This window comes from Sitophilus oryzae, unplaced genomic scaffold (genome assembly GCF_002938485.1).
Source record: "Sitophilus oryzae breed Bouriz unplaced genomic scaffold, Soryzae_2.0 scaffold_168_pilon_pilon, whole genome shotgun sequence".
NCBI classification, from domain to species: Eukaryota; Metazoa; Arthropoda; class Insecta; order Coleoptera; family Curculionidae; genus Sitophilus; species Sitophilus oryzae.
In genome coordinates, this window is record NW_022146379.1 from 224,172 (window position 1) to 251,699 (window position 27,528).

Below are 27,528 nucleotides of genomic sequence, written 5' to 3' on the forward strand. Positions count from 1 at the left end.
CCTGTTCTTCAATTTCTTTATCATCTAAACTTAAAAATCTCCATAACACACTAAAATGTCAACAATATTTTTAGCTGCTTCAAATCTGGTCGAAATATTTGAAATCACAGCATCTAAAATTGAATAAAACACTTTTATTTTAAAATATTCTTCCCCATCAAGCCCTTCTAATGAATCAGTTGATACTGTTTCATCAAAAAAAATCTTTCTTTTGCGTTTTCTTTTCTCGGATGTAGTTAGGTTGGTCGATATTCCTAAATTATTGGCTACTAGTTTACATTCATTTAAAATATTTGCCCAACTATTTCTTATAAGATTAAGATCTTGAAGCAATGAACTTAGATTTTTAGTCTCAATGTCCAAAGTAGCTGACACTGCCTGGAGAATAACACTTCTATAATTAATAGCGGTAAGTTCTTTTAGCCACGATGAAGCCATTAAAAGACATTCAAAGGAGTCCAAATAAGTTAAAATTCCATTTAGTTCAACCCGTACTTCTGCTGATAAATTTAGCTCCAATAGCTCTTTTATTCCAGGTAGATTTTCGCTTACTGGTTTTACACTTTTTACCCTAACTGACCAGCGAGTCGTAGAAAGGGAATGAAGAGAGGCGTCAATTTTATTCTAATTCTCCCACCTTGAAGGGCTAGCACTAAAAATATTAAAGAGCTTTTGAATTGTTCCAAAAAAAGTTACAGCCTGAGAACAACATTCTGCTGCATTGGCACCACATAAGTTCAGGCTATGAGGAGACAAGGCAAAGGGATTCATGGCCAGAATTCTTGCCTGTACACCCTTATATTGCCCGCTCATGTTGCTGCCATTATCATAACCTTGCCCACGCCAATCTTTAATGTCAATATTATGATTTTGCAAAGTATCCAAAACCATTTAGCCCGGCCCTCTTTTTGTAGATCACGCATGTCCGTAAACTGTCTTATGTTCCGTAGTCAAGATATTTTTTTCTTCCCAAACCTATTCTGCCCTCGATACATTACTAATGGCATACGCAGGGCCGACGAGAGGGCGTTTCTTAGCGACCTACGGCTTAACCAAGTTGCAAATGGTGTCTCGTGCCTCGTTTGCTTCCCTTTTTCTTTTTTTAGGATCACTAGTTCATCGTTGCTGATTCCTCCCGTATTGATGATGTTTTCATGGCTAATCTTACTGTAGATTTTGCAATAATTTCGTTCATCTTTTTTTAAATATACTCGAATGTTTACTGTTATTTTTAACAATACCTATATTTATTAGGTTTAATATGAGATATAAATACTTTGTAACATGATTTTATTTCTATTTAAGATTGCAATCAAATTTTTGGTTACAGAGTTCAGTATATTTCCTTCTCGCAATACACAGTTGTTTTAGATTTATTTAAACAAATTAGTATAAATATAGTTATATTTTATGTACAGATTCAAATATTGTACAATAAATGATACAAATTACTAGAATATAAATACTAACATAGGGCTATTAACTCTATTCAATTGCCTTACAGTTTATTACTGTTTTCTTCAATTTAAACAACTAGTGAACTCAAATGTTTCAGTAAAAAAAAGTTTTTCATATTACGAGTATAACTTAAGATTATACAAATACGTTTATCTTAAATACTTTTATATACTACCTACATTTAATATTTACCGGTATTACAATCTTGATGGCATACCAATTAACTTATATTTACAAGCATTTAGATGAAATATCACAAAATAAATATAAAATAAATATTCTATCTATTCTCTATCTTCAAACTCAAACTATCCCAACCCACAAATATTTATGAGTCAGGCAGGATGGATTTCTTTGGTTCTGCAGGTTCAGCTTGGATGTTGGATCCTGTGTTTCTATTGTAGTTCCAACCCTGGTAGGCTAGTTGTTGGGCGGCATCGTCATCCCTGAAGTGGAAGTTATTATGTCCATGGGCGGGAGAGTACTGTCCTTGGTACGAATGGGGTTCTATGAAGGATGGTTGCTCTCTAAAAATGAAGAAATACGATTAATTCTTTGCTTGTAGCTACAGCGTTCTTAGGGTTCTGTTAAATAAGCAATAATTGTGAAAAGAGAGTATTATCTCATCAGATAACATATAGGGGACATTGTGATATTGAGGATTTTTAAAAGGTATAAGATAAGTACTCCTAAGTGTTATAAATATATTATAATTATTAATCAATAATCTCCCAACAGTTAATTTTAAGAAGATTTTCTTCTTGTGTTTTGTCTGCTATTCAGATACTCTTCCGAATCTCAATAACGTCAAGCTCAAGGAACAATTTTAGGTAAGTGTCTTGGGGTATTTTTTATAATCATTTGAAATAGAATTCTCATATTCAGTATATACTATAAAAACAGTTATTGTAATATTTAGATTTTTAAAAAGTATAACATCCATAAAAATAAATGTGTATTTTGGGAGTCTAGTTCAAAGATATTTACAACTTCTAGCGAGTAAAGGTATTATCAGTCAATTGCATACATTAGTTGAAAATTTAATCACTCACTTTATTTTTTAGTTTGAAGAAAAAAAGAAGATATATTGTGGTTTTTGAGATTTTTACTTTTTGTTCCGGAGATATCCGTTGTTAAATGTTGTGGGAAATGAAAAATACCTATTAATTTTGTAAATTTTCTCAAGTTAGTCAAGATCTCTTAGAGGTGATCACAAAACTACTTTTGTTAATGGATTCCATGTCAAATTAAATATCGGCAAGAATATTTTAGTTGCAACCTGAGACTTGATATTTGATAAAATTTGTTTGACAAATCTTCAAAAAAAAAATGAATAATCGATTCTGATTGTTTTACAATATGTTTTATTATCGTTGGATTAGGAACCTATGATATTACAACAGCAAAATAAAACAATAATTCACTACAATATACCAAAACACTTTACTTTTGCATTGGATGCGCGTTTCGCTAACCATGTTAGCATCATCAGCAAATAATTATTAAAGTTCAAGCTTGAATCATCTGCCGATGATGCTAACATAGTCCACAACAGAAGCAGCTTAGCGGTGGGATATATACCAACCATCTGGAGAAGAGCGAAAGTCATCTTCATACCCAAAATAGGCAAAACTGACTGGGCTAACCCCAAATCATTTTGGCCTATTAGTCTTACATCGTTTGTATTAAAAACCATTGAGAAAGTAGTGGACAACCATATTAGAGTAATCATCTACAGGTTAAACCACTGCACGATAGTCAGTATGCATATAGAGGGGGCAGATCCACAGAAACTGCTCTGCATCAGTTAACTGAGCTAATACAGGCAAGCCTGGATAGCAATGAAACAGCACTGTGTGCCTTCTTGGACATTGCATCTTGTTTGACAATATATCTCACAAGGTGGTCAAGCGATCTCTTGAAACAAGAGGGGTGAACAGTACGATAATTTGCTGGTTTTGGGAAATGCTCTCAACATGAACAGCAGAGGCTGAGATAGGTACCAAAACTGTAGTTGTTAAAACAACACAAGGAACTCCACAAGGTGGAGTGACCTCCCCACTACTGTGGAGCTTGGTAGTGGATGAACTACTGGAAGAATTAACTTTAGCGGGAATACACTGCATAGGCTATGCAGATGACATAGTCATCATTGCACGGGGGAAACATGAAGGCACCCTGTTTGATATTATCCAAAGAGGACTCCGCATCGCTGAGAGATGGTGCAGGACTGTCGGGCTGAGTATTAACTCAGATAAAACCGCGGTAGTGCCATTCACCAGAAAGCGAAGTTTGAAAAACTTGAAAAGAATTCATCTATATGGAAAGGAAATACTTCCATCACAGGGAAATTAAATATCTGGGAATAACCCTGGATATTAAACTTCTCTGGAACAGACATATTAAGAACATTAGAGCCACAAAGGCTCTCATGATAAGCAGAAGACTGGCGGGAAATAGGTGGGGCTGCTGTCCTAACATTTTGCGCTGGATGTATACCATGATAGTAAGACACATGATTACTTATGGAGCAGTTGCTTGGAATCCAAAATTACAGCAACGCACGGCAAAACCTGTGCAAAGTACAGAGACTGGCATGTATTTGCATCACAGGTCACAGGTGCCTTGAGATCATGTCTAACAGCAGCAATTGAGGTCATTCTAGACCTAACACCATTGCACATTGTCGTCGGTAGTTATGCCAATGCGACAATGATTAGAATGGTCATTGACGGAAACAGTACTGGGAGAATTTTCAGGTCAGGCTTGGGACGCCCTCAAAAAGAAAATTCCACTTCTCCAACTCCCAATGGATGACATACTAAGAATTTACAACTTTGAGAAACACATCACTGTGGTATTGAGTAATAAAAAGGATTGGAAGAAAGAAACGCTTACTCAGCATATAAAAGACCATACCATAACGTGGTATACTGACGCTTCCAAAACCATAGCAGGGACAGGGATAGGAGTATTTGGACCGAAAACTAAATACTCCGAACCAATGGGCACCTACCCCAGTATCCTTCAGCTAGAAATTTACGCTATCGAAAGATGCGTACAATCAGATAGGACCTATCAAAAACAGGAAATTGCTATCCTATCCGATAGTCAAGCAGCACTTAACGCGATCAACTCAGTAACCATCAATTCGAAGTTGATCAAAGAATGCCTAGAGAAGCTCAACAAATAAGACAAAGAAAATAAAGTCCTCCTACTCTGGGTGCCTGCTCACCAAGGGATAGAAGGCAATGAAAAAGCAAATGATCTAGCTAGGAAAGAAGCGAATACTCCACTAACTGGACCAGAACCGTTCTGTTTTCCAAACGGGAACCAACTGAGAGCGAAACTGATGAATCTGGGAGACTCCATCCGTAACTTGGATTGGGTGTCCTCCAACGGTCTAAGACACTCGAAAAAGTTCCTCGAAACTTAAGGCCGAGATAAATCAAAGGTTTTCCTTGATTTAAGTAAAAACAATCTTCGGATTGTCACGGGGTTTCTAACAGGACACTGTCTCCTCAACGAAAACCTCAGTAGGCTGAAGCTGAGAAACAACGGCGAATGCAGATTCTGTGGGGAAAATGGGGAAACACCAGAACATCTTATCACTGAGTGCGCCGAGACGACGACCATTCGTGCCATGAATTTTGGTACGGCTGATGTCGAGCATGGAGAGCTGGCCTCCGTGGAGCCGTCTCAGATACTGGCTTTTGCTAAAGCCTTGAGACTGTATGAGGAGTTATAACTGGTTATAACTCAAGAAAGGGGAACACACAATAGATATATAAGATTGCGGTGATTAACTCCCCCCTAAACATTCTACATTCAACATAGTCCAGTGCAAAAGTAAAACATTTTGGTAAATTAGTGCTTTATTTTGTTTTGAATTGCTTATTTTTAACATCCAGAGACGGTAGACAGAAGTTTTTCTCTTTCTCAATCGTGAATCTGATTGAGTCATTTTGTGAATTAAAATGATAAAAAAGGAATCCAACTGTCTTCGGTTCCGTTCAAGATTATAAAAGTCTCATTAAAATATCGAAGCCAGAAGTCCGAAACTCTTTTAGTTTTAGGAATATTTTTGTTGCAATCATACATTAAGTTATTGGATAAAATTTGCTTGGTTCTTATTTAATGTAAATCATAATTTCGTATTATTAAAATCTGTATGGTTCAGACGAATATTTATTGACAAAAAGCATGTTAATGTTCATCGACGTCGAGAGGATGAAATTGAAAAATGATCTTACCTAAAATGCGTCGGATAGGCTACTCCCGTTGGACTGTAATGGGGTCCGGCAAACTGGCCGGGGCCAAAGGTGGACTGGAGGTTCGGCTTGCAGAATTTAAAGTAGGCAATAAGTCCTGAAATAGAAACCCGCCCAGCATTAGTCAATGTGCCGACGGAACAGGATACCAATAAAGCGGGAGAAACTGATTTTAAATCGAGATATAAATCTTACGCTCCAAGTTATTTACGTGTTGATAGTAAGGAAATAAGATTTGTGGAGAAAGATTTGTTTAACATTTATTGGCATTAACCTGCTTTACGAATATATCTATTTTTAGTTTTTTTTAAACTATTTGCGAGAAAAAATAATTTATATTCATACTAAAGTTTTTGCGATTGATTAGAGAAAATTGAAAAATCTGGAAATACAATTCTTTTGATTTCTAATCATTGATTTTTCATTTTCTCCTTTACTCCTACATGGAAAATACGGTTTCAAAAATGCTTTCCAGGGGTTCGGTTGTTTTCCTTCGTTTGCACATAAAAAATGCACATTGTTTGATAATTTTTAGTTCTCAATTTTGAATTAAAATCTAAAATATTCATAAAATTTTAGAAATACATTAAAATAATTGATTAATATATTGTATTATTATTTAGTATACAGAGTTGTTAACCACATACGACAGGAGTATTATTGTAGCTAAACGATTAGATTTTTGCAAAGTTTTGGGTTCGTTGAATTAGAGCTATAATTTAAAAATATTTTTACAAGATACAAAGTGTCCCAAATAAATAAAAAATATCAATGTTTTATATTATTATATTTTTAGTTTCTACGATTAAAATAACGGTAAGTTTGATTAAGGTTTACCGCATTTTAATCTCACCGTTTTTGAAATATTTAGGTTTGTGTCAAAATACACCAATAATTTTAATGCTTCATTTCTCTAAGCGCATTTAAGTTTTTAAAACCAAATATTGTACTGAAATATTTCTATTAACTAAATTTTGTGTAGCAATAGTAAAAATTATACTACCTTATACAGAGTGTCTAAAAATGTATTTTAAATAATTACTATAACATCAACAATAACAACGGCAATAACTTGTTAAATTTAAATGGAATACCCTCTATATTTTATGAGAATTAGATGCATAATTTAATTGTCTATCAAATTGTTTTATACCATTTTTTAGCTATCTCTTCAAGTTTTCGTAGAAAAAGCATTTTCTTATAATTTAGTCCTCATTGATCAATATACCCATGGAATATTGACATTTTAGCTTATTTTTAAGGACGTAACAAATTTTTAAAGAGTACAGATACTGACATTGTCGATATAGTTCGTTTATTTCGTTAAAAATAAAAAAAAACTGTTTAATTTTTTTTAAGAAGACCAATTAATATGATTCCAGTATTCAAACTACATTAATTGACTGTTTGCGTTGATTAATAATAATTGCTTCAAATACCTACTAAAAAAACTGTATTTTGTAAGTATATTAGACAGTGTGGTAGAAAGTAACACCTTTTAAAAACGTTACTTCATTTTTTGATGAATGCTTATTTATAACAGTATCATTTTCATAACTTATTATTATATTGATTTCTGATTTAGATCCACATTTATTTAGAATATTTTGTTAATTAATTAAGATTTAGGCGGAAATAATATTGGTACATTTAATTAATGGTATACTCTTTTATAAAGATTTAAATATTTTTTTTTACACAAATGGGCTAGTAATATTATAGTTTTTAGCGCCTGTATATTTTGTACATTTGTTGCTTTAAAAACAATCAAAAATATCAATATTCCGTGGGTATATTGATAAATGAGGTCTAAATTATAAGAAAATGCATTTTCTACAAAAACTTGAATGGATAGATAAAAAGTGATATAATGCAATTTTATAGAAAATTAAATCGTGCATCCGATTCTCCTAAAATATGCAGGGTGTTCCATTTAAATTAAACAAGTTATTGCCGTTTAAAACGAGAAATTATTTAAAATATATTTTAGGTACTCTCTATGAGGTAGTATTATTTTTATTATTGCGACAAAATAACTGATTAATAAAAATAAACTTCAGTAAATATTTAGTATTAAAAACTTTGATACACTTGGAGAAACGGAGCCATAAAATTTTTAATGCAATTTTACAAAATTCAAAATATTTCAAAAACGGTAAGGTTTAAGTGTGATAAACCTTAATCAAATTTACTTTTATTTTAATAGTAGAAACTAGAAATGTAATAATATACAGAGTATTCAATTTAAAAAAATTTAACTTTGATATTTTTTATTTATTTGGAACACTCTGTATCCTGTAAAAATATTTTTATATTGTAGCTCTAATAGTCCTTCAACGAACCCAAAACTTACAATTTGTAAAAATCTAGTCCTTTAACAACTCTGTATATTTATTTATTAGTATCCATCTGGATTCTACCCAGTGGTGTTTAGAAAAAAAATAACTTTTTTTCAGATTCCTCTTTCAGTAGCGAAATATCCAGGATTTTTTCAAAAAAGTAAACCCGCCATAAAGGTATATTATTTAGTATATTCTGGTAATACCGTTCTTGGTAATTTTATATTTTCAACGGTAAAAATGAACTTTATTAGTAGCATCGCAATCAAGGTAAATAAAAGGCATTTCCATAATTTAACATTTTACATTTTTGTACCATGATGAAGAGCGCAATTTACTTCATATATTCAGTACAGTGACTTTCAACCTTTTTTTTTTCGCATACGAATGACTAATTTGGAAACGAACACAGGAAGGCAGAAAAAAGAAAGTAATTTCATGTCAATGGAACCTTTTAGGCCTATTGATAGGTGATAATTGGTATAAAATCGAGCAGCTAAAGGCTTATTAAAACGAAAATTGATTTAAATTGTCTGGAGTATCAGAGCCCGCGCGAGGCGATATTAATGGCTTTTTAAAGCCTTTGGATATTTTTAAAAGTAAAAAGCATGTTAACTCGATTAAACAACGTTGCAAAAAAACGTATGATAATTTAGAGTTAGTTTAGTTAATTTTTCTATGTTGTTTAACAAATATATTTTATAGAAATACTGTCACTGTTATTCCAAACTAAATAATTAATCATATCTCCTCTCTTAATACAGGGTGGTCCGAACTGTATTCCGGAAACTTCGGCAGCATGTTCTGCAGATAAAAATAAGTAAAAAAGTTCATATAAATGTATGTTCTACAATGCTTAGTTTCGGAGATACAGGGTGTAGAAGTTTCATTTTTATTTCGATATTTTCCAAATTATTTCTGAAGCAACGTCAATATTTAGATAAAAATTGGTGTCTGGGAGGTTTTTGACATGACAATTTGATTTCGATGTCAATATGACTCCTACTTATAGAGGGCGCCACCTACGTATTTTTAACTGGTTTGAAGAGTAATAACTTTTTGTCCGTACCTGTATAAAACTAGCTAGTTAAATAGCGAGTAATGGTTCTCGAGATATTTGGAATATTACCAATACCTGTCAACATTGACATAAATTAAACATGTTGACTAATTAGTTATTAGACTAAAATCATAAATTAGAAATGTTTTTGTGCCAAAAGTTCAACAGAAACTGTTTTATCATCATTCTTTCGAAGAAAAATTTATGATTAGTTTAAAAAAATAAAAAGTTCCAAAATTTCGCATTTCAGTCAAATAACTATCTACTCAACATGTTTATTTTTAGTCAATAATGACATGTATTGACTATTTCCATTGTAAATGTCTTGAGAACGGTCGCTCGTAGCGATTTTTACCAAGAGACATTTTTTACGTAGAAAATCACGGAAATGTATATTTTTTCACTCAGTAATTTTATACAGGTACGGACAAAAAGTTATTACTCTTCAAAACAGTTAAAACGCATGTAGGGGGCGCCCCCTACGAATAGGAGTCATATTGACATCAAAATCAAATTTATCATGTCAAAAAACTCCCAGACACCAATTTTCATCCAAATATTGACGTTACTTCAGAAATTTTTTGAAAAAAATCGAAATAAAAATGAAATTTTTACACCCTGTATCTCCGAAACTAATCATTTTAGGGCATACATTTATATGAATTTTTTTACTTATTTTTATCAGTAAAATATGCTGAAGTTTCCGGAACACGTTTCGGACCACCCTGTATATCTTAAAATAAAAAGTATGATACAGCTGCTCTCCAAATGAAATAAAAACCACCTATTACTAATAGTATAGACTTCTAATAATATAGACTTGTAATAATATAGACTTCTTTATCTTAATTTTCGTACGATAAAATTATATTATTATTTTTGTTTCTTAATATTGTTATTTAATTATTTTAGTTTTTTTATTTTTTTTCTTGACTCTATTATTTCTATTATGATTCTTATCTCACATAATTTAAAACACACAAAAATTATCACAATATACCCTAAGATGTAAAAAACGCAACGGAAGAATTTTTGGTTAAGTTTTTTTTAATGATATTTTTTTTTAATTTTTAGCCCTATTTCCTTGACTTTTTTAGCTACATTTTATAAATGTATCAACATTAATTCGTAAGTTCAGTTTATTATAAACTTTAGTATTTGACTTATTATACAGGGTTAATCAAAGAGTTGTTTTTTACCCTATCTTTAAAACACCCTGTGCAATTTCGTGAGCAAATTTTCCTAAAGCATTATTTTTTCGAATTGGTGCCTTTGTTAATTTTTAAGAGCAAAATGAACTTGCCGCAAACATTTTGCAACTTTTTCAATTTTTGTTATTTTTTTATGTTATTCTTCATAATGGCAAGGTGGCTTTGGTGGTAATTGTTGTGTACGGTTGAATATGATTTTTAGTGTCGAAGATTGTGCAAAAGTCATTGATGTTATTGAAAATGGCCAAAAATTATGAATATTCACTTGGTCCTTGAAGAAAATAGGAAAACACAACACAATATATTTGCAGCCCCATTAACAATATGAACCGACGTCTACAGATAGTTATAGCAGACGAGGGAGGCAATACAAAGTATTAGACTATTTTGCAAGTTTTTTGTTTGTTTGTATACTTAGTTATTACAGTTATTTTTTTTAATATCCTTAGTTCTGTTGGTGTTAATAATATTTATAAAAATCAAGCCTGTGTCGTTATATACTTTTTAACGTTTTTTAAATTTTAATATAGAGTTCTAATTAGTGATTTATTAGTGTGTTGGTATTTGAGTAACGCGATTTTGGAGCTGTATTTCTTTGTAACGTCGTGTCGCGCTCCACAACGAATCAGGAACCTGTTACTGAAGAACGACGAACTAAAATAATGACGACAAAATTATAAATTATTTATAATCGCACTTGAAGTTAGCTCGAACAGAAGTGACCGAACAGCGACGTGTTTAGCTCCAGCCGTCGCGATTTCGTCGGTCGCCAACAGTAGTATCTGGAACTGGTATGTCCGTAGCGCCGCGCTCGATCAGGGCCCGTATTCTGTAACTTTGAAAATGCTAAGCGCTTTTAGACGCTCAGCGTATATAACGTTAATTTTCGCTGAGCGCGCACTTAACTACCGATTTGGGTATTCTCATTTGACGCGCTTGGCGTCTTTACTAATTACGCTAAGCGCTTTGAAAACGGTTGCCTTAAAGGATCAACACTTCCATCAAGCTTCAACACTTCCCTCGTATAATAAGAATAATGACATATCCATAGAAAAATACCTTGACATAACTCACCAATAGGTTATGAAATTCACGTAACATTGACATTTTTCATTGTTACATCCGTCAGTGATCAACTTTTGACTGTTAGCTACATTAGAAATTGTGATGTTGCCAATATGTACTCAACGCGTATCCAGAACACGATTCGCATAGCAACGAGAATACCAAAATCGACTGCCTTACGTTTCGCTGATCGAATACTTGGGCTCATCGCTTTGAAAGCGTAACGTTTTTATGTCAAAGTTACAGAATACGGGCACAGGACGTGTTCGCTCCAGCCGTCGCGCTCCTAGAGTTGTAGTTCCCTGTCGCGAACAGAGGTAACTCCTGTTACTGGGCATCGACGCTCGACCTCGGCGGCGACCTACTTCGCTCCAGCCGTCGCGCTCCTAGAGTTTTCGTGCCCTGTCGCGAACAGAAGTAACTGCTGTAACTGATTATCGACGCTTTGCCTGTCGCGATTTGGTTGGGTCAAGTCGGGTACTATTGGCGTTGGTGCTCCCGTCGCTACGTTACTTTCGAAATAGCGATTTTTGGTATGTACTAGGCATGGTATAAAATAGTGTTGTTTGAAAGATGAAACGCAAAAGCAAATAAAATAAAATAAAAATATTTTACTTGCTTTTATACATTTATGTAAGTTTTATTGTTTATATCTATTTTTATGGTTAGGTTAGACCAATAAACAATTTTGACAGTGGTTTGGACTTTGTTCTTGATTTTAACATTAAATATATTATATTGCAATACACATAAATGTGAGCCGTTCATTTATTTTATTTAAACGAAAATTGATAAAGAAAAGAAAATAACAATGAATGTTATCGTTTTTCTAAAAATGAGATAGATTGGCTATACACAATAATTATAAAATCGATATTTGGAAAATGAGTGGCGCATAAAAGTTACATTAATCTACAAATATAGATAAGTTAGATATATTTTTAGCGAGGACCGCAACACTTTGAAAATCGGAACCTCGGTTACAAAATCGCGGTATTTTGTCGCGGTCGCTATTGTAACGCGAATCATGTGAAACCGGTATTCCCATCACTAGTTCTAATCAGTGTCGATATGATATTACGGCAGCAGTCACCAACGCCACCTAGTGATATTAAAAAATAACATCATAAAAGTAATGATTGAAAAAATTGCAAATTGTTGGTGGCAAGTTCATTTCGCTCTTAAAAATTAACCAAGGCATGTGTTGACATGAATCAAAGAACAAAATGCTCAGGAGACATGGTTTTGATTGAAAAATAATATTTTAGGAAAAGTTACTCTTGAAATTATTGCACAGGGTGTTTTAAATTTAGTGTAAAAAGCAATCTATTAATCATGTATAATAAGCCAAATACTAAAGTTTATAAAAACTGAGTTTATGAATGAAAGTTGATAGATTTATACAGGGTGTTTCAAAAAACATGTGCCATCTCTCATGAAGAGATTCCCCATGTAAAAATAGAATTTATTTTTCATATCAACATAGGTCCGATTCTGCTTTATTTCGTAGCTACAGGGTGTTTAAGTCTTAATATTTTTTCAATTTATTTTTATTTTAAGTACTTTTAGCGTTTCGAATTAAATTTTGAGGGTAAAAGTTACTATAAATGCGACATATTTTAAAGCTAAAAATGTGTAAACATATTCACCAGGGACGTGCATATGGGTTATCATTGAAATAATCGTATTTTTCTAAAGAAAGCATGTACGCCACTTATTTTTTTTGTTAGCGAAATAGTGTAAGTAGTTTAATGCCGATTAAAAGTTGTCTCTTGATATTTTATCGATTTCGGCCTCCTTGATGAGATAAACGCAATTTTTTTAATTTGCCTTGATCCAAGTCTAATAGCAACTTGTAAGAAAAAATAATATCATTAACTTGCGAAAGTTTTAAATAAGTACTCATTGATTCCTCATCAAAAAATATGAAAAAAAGTTTCTATAAATATGGGTACGGAAATAAAACTTAGGTTTTATGTAATTATCTTAAATACCATTATTTTTTTATTTGGAATTGCTGTAGGTTTGACTAATAGTAATAATAACTAATGGTAATAATATTTAATAATAAATTGGGGGTAAAATATATAATTTATTAATTTTATTTTAATTTTCTTAATTGTGATTAATAAAATTGCGTTTATCTCATCAAGGAGGCCAAATTCGACAAAATATCAAGAGATAACTTTTAATTGCCATTAAACGGCCTACACAAGTTTGATATCAAAAGAAAAAAATCAGTGGCGCACATGTTTATTTTTTGAAAAATGTTCCAGTGTCTAATATGCGCGTCCCTGATGAATTTATCGACACTTTTTTGGCATTAAAATATGTATTACATATAGTAACGTTTACACTGAAAATTTTATTCGAATCACTAAAAGTACTTGGAAGAAAATTATCATAAATCTAAAGATAATTAAGACTTTAACACCCTGTAGACCCATGTTGATATGAAAAATAAATTTTATTTTTACGTGAGGAATCTCCCCACGACAGATTGCACATGTTTTTTGAAACACCCTGTATACAGTTTGCTAAAAATTTTATGAAAATAAGGCTAAAACTAAAAAAAATAACACTTTAAAACTGAAGAAAAAATTTTGCGTTGCATTTTTTGCATCTGAGTGTATTTCAATTTGCATGTAACTTTGGTTGATGGAAATGACATGCTATTCTAACATTCTTATAGTAACTTTAGTAACAAAGAAAATTAATTTGAACTTTTCTAATCGTCTCATTAAAATCCTGACCTTCTTAAAAAGAAACTCATTAAAAATATATTTTTTTTAATAATAACTTTTTCAATGAGCTTTAAATTTTTTCTTTCAAAACCTTTATCGTTGAGAGCCTTAGCCTGTCAACGCTATAGAAATATTTTAATTCGCTTACCTGGAATAAGAATGGCCAAGAAACTTAGGACTTTCTTAAAGGAGGCCAATCCTAAAATTAGAGGCAGGAACAGCAACAGCTTCAGTTTGAAAAGCTTCAGGATTAAGAGCATGGGGATGAAAAGTTTTTTCAGTTGTTTTCTCTCTGAAAGGTAACGGGTATTTCCATTAATTAAGTGTATTATACAGGGTTTGAAGCAAAATTGATAGGTTTTGGTAGACTACTTTTGACGTTTCAAAATAGAGTATCACGGTGTTACAGGTAAAGGATGTATTATTTGAGATATCCCTTTTATTTATTGATTTAGTTAAAGTTTGAATTTTGCGTCAGTTTTTGCTGTTATATTTCACAGTCAAATTCAACCTATTTCTCTCGAGTATCTGTCAAATTAGAAGTGTAAATTATTAAATAATTAAAAACTGTGATTATTGGTCGAATTTTGAAAGAAACAATTTGAAACTGTGTTTTTAGTTTTCATAAGTAAACCCATTTTTAGGCATCTAAGCAATAGCAAGATGAAACTAATTCACCCCAATACATCAAAACAATTTACTTTTGCACTGGACGCGCGTTAGCCATGTTATCATCTTCAGCAAATGATTAAAACTGATTTTGAGTCTTAATCATCTGCTGATGTTGTTAACATGGTTAACAAAAGGCGCGTCTAGTGCAACAGTAAAGTTTTTTTGGTGTATTGTCGTCAATCAGTGTTGTAACAACATATGTTCCAACCTCCAACTGTAATCTAAGCAATATTTGCTCTTTCTCAATGTAAAAACAAAAATAATTACTAAAGGCAGACAAGTATTTGTCTAATCAACATATATTTAGTAAAATTTATTGATTCAATAATAGTTTTCAATGATAAATTACCTACCCTTTATTTGCAAAAAATTGACTTATGATGCATAGTAAGAATAACTTCCCATTTTATCGAGATGACATCATGAAATTTAAGTTTAGACTATTTGGAAACTTATTTGCACAGCACTAAATGTCAAAATGTATTTTTCGTAGCCTACTTGATAAATTGTTTGTTTATAGCTTGTCCTTATACGGTCTTTTGCCAAATGAAAAGGAAAGTATTATAAAAAATTGATTAATTAACTTACTAAAATGACAACCCTATTTTTAATGTATATACTTACGATGAGTAATTAGAGAAAGAATACACCGGGTGCGTCTCAAAAGTGGCTCACCCCTATAACTTTTTTATTTTTTTCAGATAAAAAAAACAAGATTTGGTATGTTATTATATGACATAATTCAGGATTGATTGACGTACCCAAAAATAAATTACTACCACCTTAATTTTGCTACTACCACCCAAAAATAGACTACTACCACTTTAACTTTGCTACTACCACCCAAATTACTACCTTAATTTTGGTAGTTGTTTATTTTTGGATGGTGGTAGCAAAATTAAGGTGGTAATAGTTTATTTTTGGGTGGTAGTAGCAAAATTAAAGTGGTAGTAGTTTATTTTTGGGTGGTAGTGGCAAAATTAAGGTGGTAATAGTTTATTTTTGGGTGGTAGTAGCAAAATTAAAGTGGTAGTAGTTTATTTTTGGGTGGTAGTAGCAAAATTAAGGTGGTAGTTGTACGTATTTAGATAGTAGTAACGCATGTAAGCTGGTCAGTAAATTATGCTGGTCAGTAAATAGATTTTCCCAAGTGGTGGTATCAAATTATTCCGAAAAAATATTTTTTCCAAATATGCTAATGAGTCCCTCGTTCTACTTGAAAACATTGAGGTATGATTAAAAATACGATTTGGATATCTTTGAACCGGCCAGGACAAGACACGAAAAACATTAAACGATTAGATCTATTTTTCCTGAGCTCCTTATTTAAAAATTAGTATTTTTAACACATCCATCATAGTACGCTAGATTGAAAATTAAAATACTATATTTTTTTAACTGAGAATGCCAAAAGTTGACATACTATGTGTCATTCTATTCACAATGTCACTTTCTATCGAATAAAGTAAAAAAAATACCCAGGGTGCCACTTAAAAATCAAAAGTTTTATAATTTTCTGTGAAACAGGAAGTAACTGAAAACAATTGAATACGTGAATCAATTCTGATTTATGTCATATATTAAGTTATAGGGTTGAGCCACTTTCGAGGAACACCCGATAGATAATAAGATAGTAAATAATTAGCTACTTCAGCTTTAAACATTCGTTTATTTTTTTAGCATACAGCCTTTTTATTATTTTCACAAATCATTCCTGAAACCCATGAAAAAATAGCTATACAAAAGAACTAATCAATACAGAGAAAGGAACTAAAAACAATACATAATGAAAAACAATTATTTCAACTTCGTTTCAACCAATCCGAAATAAATTACGCATTCGGTTCGGCAAATCCTTTCAAACACTCATTTATCAGCAGCCACTTTGTTCGATATCTCTTTCATAGAAAAATGCTGTCATTTAAACGACAAAAGCATGCTAAACGCATTCCTGTGTTGTGAAAACCAGACGAGAACTGGGTTATTCTTCGGCGTATTGTCGCGTGTCGACGATTGTCTAGTTTTCCAGACCGTTTTTCCGAAAAATCGAATGAATTTTCTTTTTTCTGTTCATTCGGAACGTCTAGGAGGAGTACTTGAAGTTATTTTATGGAAGTCTTTTCTGAGATAAAGTGAGCTAGTATTTTTTGATTATTTAGCGTCATTATTTTGTTTACTTTTCTTTATTTGGGTGGTCTCGTATAAAGAAAAATAAGGAAGATAATTGGCGAAGGCTGACAAATAAGATAAAAAAGTAAATAGTGAAAATAAGAAAAGAATAAATAACGAAACATGATATAAATGTCGTATTTTTGTCTTGCTGTGATAAAAAGATTCCTGATAAAACTTTCATAGCGTCCATTCACATATTATTGACAGGCAAGAAACACGTAGGATCACACATTAAAAATCTAAACAAAGCAAAAACTACATATTGAACCTAGACAAAGCTAATAAAATAAATAATTAATAAAAAAACTAGTAATAACGCTTTTATATATATTTTTAAGTCATTTAATTTTAATGGAAGCATCTCAGTGATATTTTCGAGTTTTCAGTTACTTTATCTGTATGTACAGTATTTATTTCATTTTAATCATAGCTTAAACAAGACAGAACGGAGATGTGTAAACAAATCCTAAAAATAAAGAATATTTGATAAAGCTTTATTTTTGAAATTTGAGTTAATAAAAGCTTTTAGGATATTTGGATTAACCAAAGCAAGTAATTTTAAATATTAGCCTTTTTTCTGAGCAAATAATACAAAATATATAAGTTTCATATATTTTTTTAGAAAAAAAATCTATTTGTTCGGAATTATATTTTCAGATATACAGGGTGGTCCGAACTGTAGTCCGGAAACTTCGGCAGCATATTCTGCAGATAAAAATAAGTAAAAAAGTTCATATAAATGTATGTCCTAAAATGCTCAGTTTTGGATATACAGGGTGTAGAAGTTTCATTTTTATTTCGATTTTTTCCAAATAATTTCTGAAGTAACGTCAATATTTGGATGAAAATTGGTATCTGGGAGTTTTTTGACATGAAAAATTTAATTTTGATGTCAATATGACTCCTACATGTAGAGGGCGCCACCTACATATTTTTTAACTGGTTTGAAAAATAATAACTTTTCGTCCGTACCTGTGTAAAACTACTGAGTAAAAAAATACACATTTATGAAGGTTCTCGAAAAATTTGGAGTCTTAATTATCAATACATGTCAACATTGACATAAATTAAACATGTCGACTAAATAATTATTAGACTGAAATATTAAATTTGAAATGATTTTGTGTGAAAAGTCAACAGAAACTGTTTTATCATCATTTTTTCGAAGAAAAATTTATGATTAATAAAAAAAATAGAAAATTTCCAAATTTATCATTTCAGTCAAATAACTATCTACTCAACATGTTTATTTTTTGTCAATAATGACATGTATTGCCTATTTCGATTTAAAATATCTTGAGAACGGTTGGTCGTAGCGATTTTTACCAAGAGACATTTTTTACGTAAAAAATCACGGAAGTGTATATTTTTCCTCTCAGTAGTTTTATACAGGTACGAACGAAAAGTTATTACTCTTCAAAACAGTTAAAACACATGTAGGTGGCGCCCTCTACAAGTAGGAGTCATATTGACATCAAAATCCAATTTCTCTAGTCAAAAAACTCCTAGATACCAATTTTCATATAAATATTGACGTTACTTCAGAAATTATTTGGAAAAAGTCGAAATAAAATTTCTACATCCTGTATCTCAGAAACTAAGCATTTTAAGACATACATTTATACGAACTTTTTTACTTATTTTTATTTGCAGAATATGCTGCCGAAGTTTCTGGAATACAGTTCGGACCACCCTGTATATTTTATATTCAGTCATTTAAAAGATTTCTTTTTTATTTGCGTTATTAAATATCTTCATAGAAAACTTCTTTTTGTCAAGAGATTAAAAATTTGATGTTGTTTACAAGTCATCACGTGACACTACACGTTAAAGCTACATGTGCAACTACCTACATATCAGTATTTTCAATACAAAATCTAATTTACTTTGAATTAGATTGAACGATTTAATTTATACTTCTTTTATTGAAACAAAATAATCATAACCTTATTACACTGTAGAGAAGCAAGTTTAATAGTACTTTTTTTTGTTTAGTAGTAACAAATAAACTGTAAATTTATCGGTTTAAATGATTTTAAATTCCTCGAGCTCTGCAATTTTGATGCATAAAATATCTTCTTCGTCATTATGGCCACTACTTCGACCGTGTGTTTCTGCGATTTGAACTAAACGTGATTTACGAAACTGATGACATTATTGTAAAAAATAACGCTAGAGAACTAATGCAATTTTTAAAAGACAAGGAGCTAGAAGATCCCTACACCGAAGTGTCAAAATTGTATAAATATGTATTGACAACACCTGCCACAAGTTCATCAGTGGAACGCAATTTTTCAACCTTTACAACAGCAACAACAAACCACGCTTTAGTGTGCAAAAAGATAAAACAGCTTCATCGACAAAGCACTCACAAAACAAACAAAAGCACAAAAAATATACTAACAACAAAAAATACACAATAAAAATCATACAGTTCAAAAAAATTTAAGTCATTAAAATTACAAACCGAACATATATGGACAATTTCAGAACAGTAAGCAGTAAATAGATATGATTTTAAGAGATTTTATTAAATACTTGACCTTTGACCAGTGTGTGAGATGATCAAAAGTTCAAAATTCAAAATTGTTCATGATTAAACATCAACAAAAAAGTCGTTTACCGCATATAGGGCTCTCTCCAGTAAGTATGATTTCAGAGCTTTGCGAAATGCGGGAAAGAACGAAAGCGACTTGATACATTTTTTGGCATTGTACAGTATTGAACCTTTAACTAGTTCTAAGCTCGGGGTTGGCAGATAAAGATAGTGCTCCGCATTCCTAAATGGATAGTTATGAGATGACCTTTCGGGAATAGCAGATATATGTGCTTGGGGATTAAGCAAACGGATTCAAAAATGAATAAAGAAGGAGGAGTCAGTATTTTGAAATTTTTAAAGAAAACGTATAAAAAATTTCGTCAGGAGAAACTTTCGCGAGTATATCGCTGTTGTTCATCGAAAATAAACTTCCCCAAAACATGTCGGAGCATCCACGTTTTTATGATGACGTAATCGACGAATTTGCAAAAATTGATCGAAGACTCGAATTACATTACAAATAGGTAAGTTTCTAAAAATTGCTTCCCTAACTTAAAATTTCACCGCACGCCCCTGCAAACTATAAAGGGAAATGTATGTGTTAAGATATAATTTGTTTTTCATGGTTACAGAAATTTTGTTGCAAGCAAAATTCACTGAAAAATGTCTCATTGAATGGGTCTCCTTTGATTCTAAACCTTGTGGTTTTTCATCTGGAATATACAGGGTTGTTCACCACATACGACACGGAGTATTGTAGCTAAATGATTAGATTTTTACAAATTGTAAGTTTTGGGTTCGTTGAAGGACTATTAGAGCTACAATTTAAAAATATTTTTACAAGATACAGAGTGTCCCAAATAAATAAAAAATATCAAAGTTGTATTTTTTTAAACGGAACACCCTGTATATTATTAAATTTTTAGTTTCTGCGATTAAAATAAAGGTACATTTGATTAAGGTTTATTACACTTAAACCTTACCGTTTTTGAAATATCTTCAATTTTGTGAAATTGCAGTCAAAATTTTAAGGCTTCATTCCTCCAAGGGTATCAAAGTTTTTAATATTAAATATTTACTGAAGTCTATTTATTGATTAGATATTTTGTTGCAATAATAAAAATAATACTACCTCATACAGAGTCTCTAAAAATTTATTTTAAATTATTTCTAGCTTTAAACGGCAATAACTTGTTTAATTTAAATGGAACATCCTGTATATTTTAGGAGAATCAGATGCACAATTGTCTATCAAATTGTATTATACCTACCACTTTTTATCTATCCCTTCAAGTTTTCGGAATTTTTTTTTGGAACTTTAGTTTCGGATAAATTTAATCAGACCTTTTTAAAAATATTAATTTTATTTTCCAGAAACTATTAGGGACAGAGTTTACCAAAAATGCTTTTTATATCTAATAGTCGGTAAATGAATTTCTAAATATATTACGAATTGTTTTGGAACTTTAGTTTCGGAGATATTCATTTAATCGGACATTTTTAAAAAAATTAATTTTATTTTTCAGAAACTATTAGAGACAGAGTTTACCAAAAATGCTTTTTATATCTACTAGCGAGTAAAAGAATTTCTAGATATATTACGAATTTTTTTGAACTTTGGTTTCGGAGATATTAATTTAATCGGACCTTTTTAAGAAAATTAATTTTATTTTTCAGAAACTATTTGAGACAGAGTTTACCAAAAATGCTTTTTATATCTACTAGTGGGTAAATGAATTTCTAGATATATTACGAATTTTTTTGGAACTTTAGTTTCGGAGATATAAATTTAATCGGACCTTTTTAAAAAAATTAATTTTATTTTTCAGAAACTATTAGGGACAGAGTTTACCAAAAATGCTTTTTATATCTACTAGTGGGTAAACGAATTTCTAGATATATTACGATTTTTTTTGGAACTTTAGTTTCGGAGATATAAATTTAATCGGACCTTTTTAAAAAAAAATTATTTTATTTTTCAGAAACTATTAGAGACAGAGTTTTCCAAAAATGATTTTTATATCTACTAGTGGGTAAATGAATTTCTAGATATATTACTTTTTTTTGGAACTTTAGTTTCGGAGATATTCATTTAATCGGACATTTTTAAAAAAATTAATTTTATTTTTCAGAAACTATTAGAGACAGAGTTTTCCAAAAATTTTTCGGAAATTATTAGAAAATTCATTTTCTTATAATTTAGACCTCATTTATATATATCAATATACCCATGGAATATTGACATTTTAGATTGTTTTTAAAGCAACAAATCTACAAAATATACAGGCTAGTAATATTATCGTTTTTAGCAAAATGATAATATTACTAGCCCAAAGAAAATTATTTAAATCTTTATAAAAGAGTATACCATTAATTAAATATACCACCATTATTTCCGCCCCAACTAATTAATTACATACTTAATTATGTTCGTTAATAAATAATTCTGAATAAATGTGGATTTGAATCAGAAGTCAATATAATAATAAGTTATGAAAATGAATGTCTCTGTTGTTATAAATAAGCATTTGTCAAATAATGAAATATCATTTTTAAGGTGTTTTTATTCCACTGTCTAATACACATACAAAATTCAGTTTCTTAGTATTTGGAGCAATTTATTATTAATCAACGCAAACAGTCAATTTAATGTAGTTTGAATACTGGAATCATATTATTTGGTCCTCTTTAACAAATATTTAAACAGTTTTTTTTTATTTTTTAATGAAATAAACAAACTATATCGACAATATTAATACCTGTACTCTTTAAAAATTTGATACATCTTTAAAAATAATCTAAAATGTCAGTATTCCATGGGTATATTGATAAATGAGTTCTAAATTAAAAGAAAATGCATTTTCTACGGAAACTTGAAGAGATAGGTAAAAAGTGGTATAATACAATTTGATAGACAATTAAACTGTGCATCTGATTCTCATAAAATATACAGGATGTTCCATTTAAATTAAACAAGTTATTGCCGTTTAAAACTAGTAATTATTTAAAATAAAACTATAGACACTCTGTATAAGGTAGTATAATTTTTATTATTGCAACACAATAAGTTATCAATAAATAAACTTCAGTAAATATTTAGTATTAAAAATTTTGATACCCTTGGAGAAATGAAGCCTTAAAATTTTGACTGCAATTTCACAAAATTGAAAATATTTCAAAAACGGTAAGGTTTAAGTGTAATAAACCGTTATCAAATTTACCTTTATTTTAATCGTAGAAACTAAAAAGTAATAATATACAGGGTGTTCTATTTAAAAAAATAAAACTTTGATATTTTTTATTTAATCGGGACACTCTGTAGCTTGTAAAAATATTTTTAAATTGTAGCTCTAATAGTCCTTCAACGAACCCAAAACTTTCAATTTGTAAAAATGTAATCGTTTAGCTACAATACTCCGTGTCGTATGTGGTGAACAACCCTGTATAAGCTTCTCGATTTCTTTTCGGTGTTTCTTTACCTCGGATGCTCAGATTAAAAGAAAGCCAAGTACTATTTTTTTCTAAAGACTTATTACTAATTTCTTTATTTTTACTTACTAAAGAGGGTGTCTTTTTTGTCCTCGATAATGTCGATCTCGCCGGCAATTTCGTCGAGGAACCGCGGTGCGTATTTGCCGCTCTCCGTAACTTCATTATCGAAATCGACTTCTATGGCTGTCGATTTTAGGAACTTTTCCACCTAAAAAGAACGAAGACGAGTGAGCAAAATACCAACTTTGTCGAACTGTTTTCGATCATGGAAAATTGCCATTTGCACTTGACTTTTTTTACATTTACACTGTTTGTCAGGATAGACTGGGACCTAATATAAAAAAAAATTGTGTGCACTATGTGCGCATATTTATTTGAAGTGATACTTCTTACTAACAGCTATTAAACTGGAGGATTTAAAGGGCATGTTTGAAAAAATGACATATAATGGTGTTTTAATATAAATATTATTTTCAATTTATTTCTGCAATCTGTACATTTTCTGTTTCCTCAATAGCCTGCAAATTTTGTTGAACACCACCCAAATTACACACTTTTATACATATGCCTATTAATGTTAACGCTTAAATTTGTTTAGAAGAGAAAAAATTTAGAAGCTTTGTTGGCCGGATAGTCCTGGCAGCTGTGGCCATTAAACCAATATACTACTACTAAGCTTCGTGTTTATAGTGGTTTACAGTAATTTTGTCAAATTATACGAATATTCCCGTTGATTATTGGTTTGAAATAAATAATAAATGACGATGTCCTCCAATGAAAATGCAATTTTTTCCTAGCACACAACCAGAGGACAGTATCAAGTTTATTATAGCTTTTCTTAATTTTAAATCAAATGTTTTTTGTGTTTGCGCGATCTTTAATACTTTTTTCCCAGCTAGCTCGTGCCTCAAAGCATTATCAAAATCATGTCGTGTCAAGGCCTTGGTGTGTCACGGCCTTGAATTTTTACTCCCATCGCGCGTAAAGAAGTTTCACTTCAATAATGCAATACAAATTAAAATATAAGGCTGTATTCCGTTGCAAAACCAGGCGAACCAGGCCGGTAAACTACGGTAAAGAGCTGTTCCTGAAAAACATCGGTTTGATACGGAACAGTTTGGTAAAATTGGAAACGTCAAATGTTGTTCCTAAATTTCAATACCTCTATTATAAAATTTTATGCATTTTTGCTTCTTCTTTTCAATGGAGTTTAATATTGAAAAATACTTTATTAATAATCTGTTAAACTCGTTAGACAGCTCAAGTGAAGATTTGCAGAACCAGTATTAAAACAGATCAATAATAAATAAACAAATCTAATCAATATTTATATTTTTATAGTTTACAAAACATTCACGATTACTTGTTGTCTTGTTTTTCATGTTTCCTTTAAATGTTCTTGACTTGAAAGAATGGCTGCATGATAAGTTTAAATGTTCCTAAAAAGTCATTCTATTTAATTAATGAAATTTATTTACCTTTACTGCCTACCTCCATTGCTTTTGGATAAAAATAATAAAAAGTAGTAAATACAGTAGTAAATACAAAATATTATTACAAATTTTAGAAATTAAATGAGAATTTCACTCAAACTTCCAATATTTGTTTGATTTCTTTCACATAAATGACATTGATTAGAAGTGTCTAGCCCTAGCAGTCAACTTTTAAGCTTGACCAATCAGGTTGGTTAGCGTGGTTATTTGAAGGGTGTTAATTCATTTGTGTTTGTGAAAAACTCTAACGTGATTGGTCGGTCTTAATAGTTGTCTGCTAGGGCTAGACACAAGTCATTGATTGACGAACAAAATCAGAAAAACCAGCCTTCTCGCGCTGGTTAGTTTGGTGACAGTTATAACCGATTTTTTTAGAAACCGTGTTCCGTAATAAGAAAACTTTCAGAAAACCGATAGAAACGGAACATAAAACCATAACCAAGGTAAGCAACGGAATACACCCTAAATTTACTGCGTAGAAATTGACATGGTGGTGACATATGAAGTAGTTAAATAATTATTTTCTACAATATTTTGTACTTATTTACATATAAGTCAATACTATTTTTTTGACAGCTGACTCGGCATCTTCTGTTATTGGACCACTTTATTTCAATGTACTCAAAAATATATATAAAAAAATTTACAAAGACAAAAAAGGACAGATCTAAATTGAGAGTTTACTGTAACTATATTTGCTTCTTGTAATTAAGCCATAAAATAAACGTAATATAAAGCAGCAGGATAATTCATATAGGAGGTGACGTATTTATACAGGCCATGGACATCGTTACCTGGATTCGTATTTGAAGGTAACCTATATATAGAGATTAAGAAATTAATGGAAACGTCACATTGTATTACATACACTTATCGCAAAGCTGAACGAAGAATACTTTATACTACAGTCCAGTTTTTCTCATCAAGCGTAAATTGAGATATAAAATATATTTTATACAAAACAAATATGCCGGGCTGTAAAAATTATATTGGTATTTCTATATGTGCCATAAAAATTAAAAAAGTTATGAAGTTATTATACAGGGTGGTCCCAACTGTACTCCGGAAACTCCGGCAGCATATTCTGCAGATAAAATTAAGTAAAAAAGTTCGTATGAATGTATGTTGTAAAATGCCTGGATATACAGGGTGTAGAAGTTTCATTTTTATTTCGATTTTTCCAAATAATTTCTGAAGTACCATCAATATTTGGATGAAAATTGGTGTCTGGGAGTTTGCTGAAATGAGAAATTTGATTTTGATATCAATATGACCCCTACTTGTAGGGGGCATCATCTATATGTGTTTTAACTGTTTTGAAAAGTAATAGTTTTTCGTACGTACCCGTATAAAACTACTGAGTGAAAAAATATACAATTTAGTGATTTTTTACCTAAAAAATGTCTTGGTAAAATATCTTAGTGCTACGAGCAACCGTTCTTAAGATATTTGGAATGGAAATAGTCAATACATGTCATTATTGACAAAAAATAAACATGTTTAGTAGATACTTATTTGACTGAAATGATAAATTTGAAAACGTTTATTTTTTTTTTAAATAAATCATAAATTTTCCTTCGAAAAAATGATGATAAAACAGTTTATGTTGAAATTTTGGCACAAAAACATTATCATTTCAGTGTAATAACTATTTAGTCAAGATGTTTAATGTATGTCAATGATGACAGGTATTGATTGTTTAGATTCCAAATATCTCGAGAAACATTACTCGTAGCGATTTTTACCTATATACCTGTTTTACATAAAAAATTGTAATGTATATTTTTTTACTCAGTAGTTTTAAACAGGTAGGGACGAAAAGTTATTACTCTTCAAACCAGTTAAAACACAAGTAGGTAGCGTCCCCTACAAGTATTAGTCATATTGATATCAAAATCAAATTTCTCATGTCAAAAAACTCCCACAAACCAACTTTCATCCAAATATTGATGTTACTTCAGAAATTATTTGAAAAAATTCGAAATAAAAATGAAACTTCTGCACCCCTGTATCTCTGAAACTAAGCATTTTAGGACATATAATGTATAGGAACTTTTTTACTTATTTTAATCTGCAGTTAATAGAATACAGTTCGGATCACCCTGTATATCGGGGTGCATCTCAAAAGGGGTGAGCCCCTACCTACATCTTTTTTGTTTTTTCAGATAAAAAAAAAAAGAGATTTGGTATGTTAGTATATGGCATAAATTAGGATTAATTGACGTATTGAATTGTTTTTAGTCACTTCATATTTCACCGGAGATGACTACAACTTTTGATTTTGCCAATCAGTTCTAATTTCTGTTATATGCCAACATACGATTTTCTAAAAAAATTCGATTTTCGGAAAAAATAAAGTTATAGGAATGAGCGACATTTGAGACGCACCCAGTATTTCTTTTACAAAAGTGTTAAGGTCGAGTCAATAATCTACAAATATAAATGGAAAATCACAGAATATTAATAATAATAATAGCTCCCGTATGTAGCATTTAATGCCTTGGGAGTAGCAAGGTAGAGCTTGCCATACTAAAGCCGTTCGGTATACAAGGAAGGTAATGTGGCTAGCACTACGCTTCAATCGCCTATTATTACCTCAGGATTGCGAATCCCAAGTACTCATTTAAGGCTGAGTCGACCTAGGTACCCAAACTATTTTTATTTTAATAAAAATAGTCGGCTAATGAAATGCCGGGTGTGGAATTCGAACCCACTACCTTGAGATTGGTAGACGAGAGCCTATATCTCTACCCAGAATATTAATTTAAATTTTACTTATATTATGTTAAATAAAGAAAACCATATATGTTATCTATTTTTAGATATTTTTTGACTCCTTTATAAAAGGGGAGGGGGATTAAGTTTAACCGGCATTATTTTTAACTCATAACTGGATAACGTATTTGAGAAAGTTTAGTGATAAAAAATAAGCTTCCCTGAAGTTTATAAACTTATTTATAAAGTTTTTCGCGCTGAAAATATTAAAAGCCGACAAGTAAAAGACTTTGATCC

At 31.0% G+C, this 27,528-nt stretch overlaps 1 protein-coding gene across 1 annotated transcript in view; it reads right to left on the reverse strand.

The window, feature by feature from the left end:
- Positions 1-1,313: 1,313 nt before the first annotated feature.
- Positions 1,314-27,528, reverse strand: part of LOC115880982 — a 43,740-nt gene continuing 17,525 nt past the window's right edge. Inside the window, exons 4-7 of the mRNA XM_030898327.1 lie at positions 23,090-23,231; positions 14,297-14,440; positions 5,712-5,826; positions 1,314-1,985 (exon numbers count right to left, since the gene is read on the reverse strand). Of these exons, the coding sequence (XP_030754187.1) occupies positions 1,787-1,985; positions 5,712-5,826; positions 14,297-14,440; positions 23,090-23,231 (600 nt within the window). The 3' untranslated portion in view covers positions 1,314-1,786. The remainder of the gene's footprint in view (positions 1,986-5,711; positions 5,827-14,296; positions 14,441-23,089; positions 23,232-27,528) is intronic.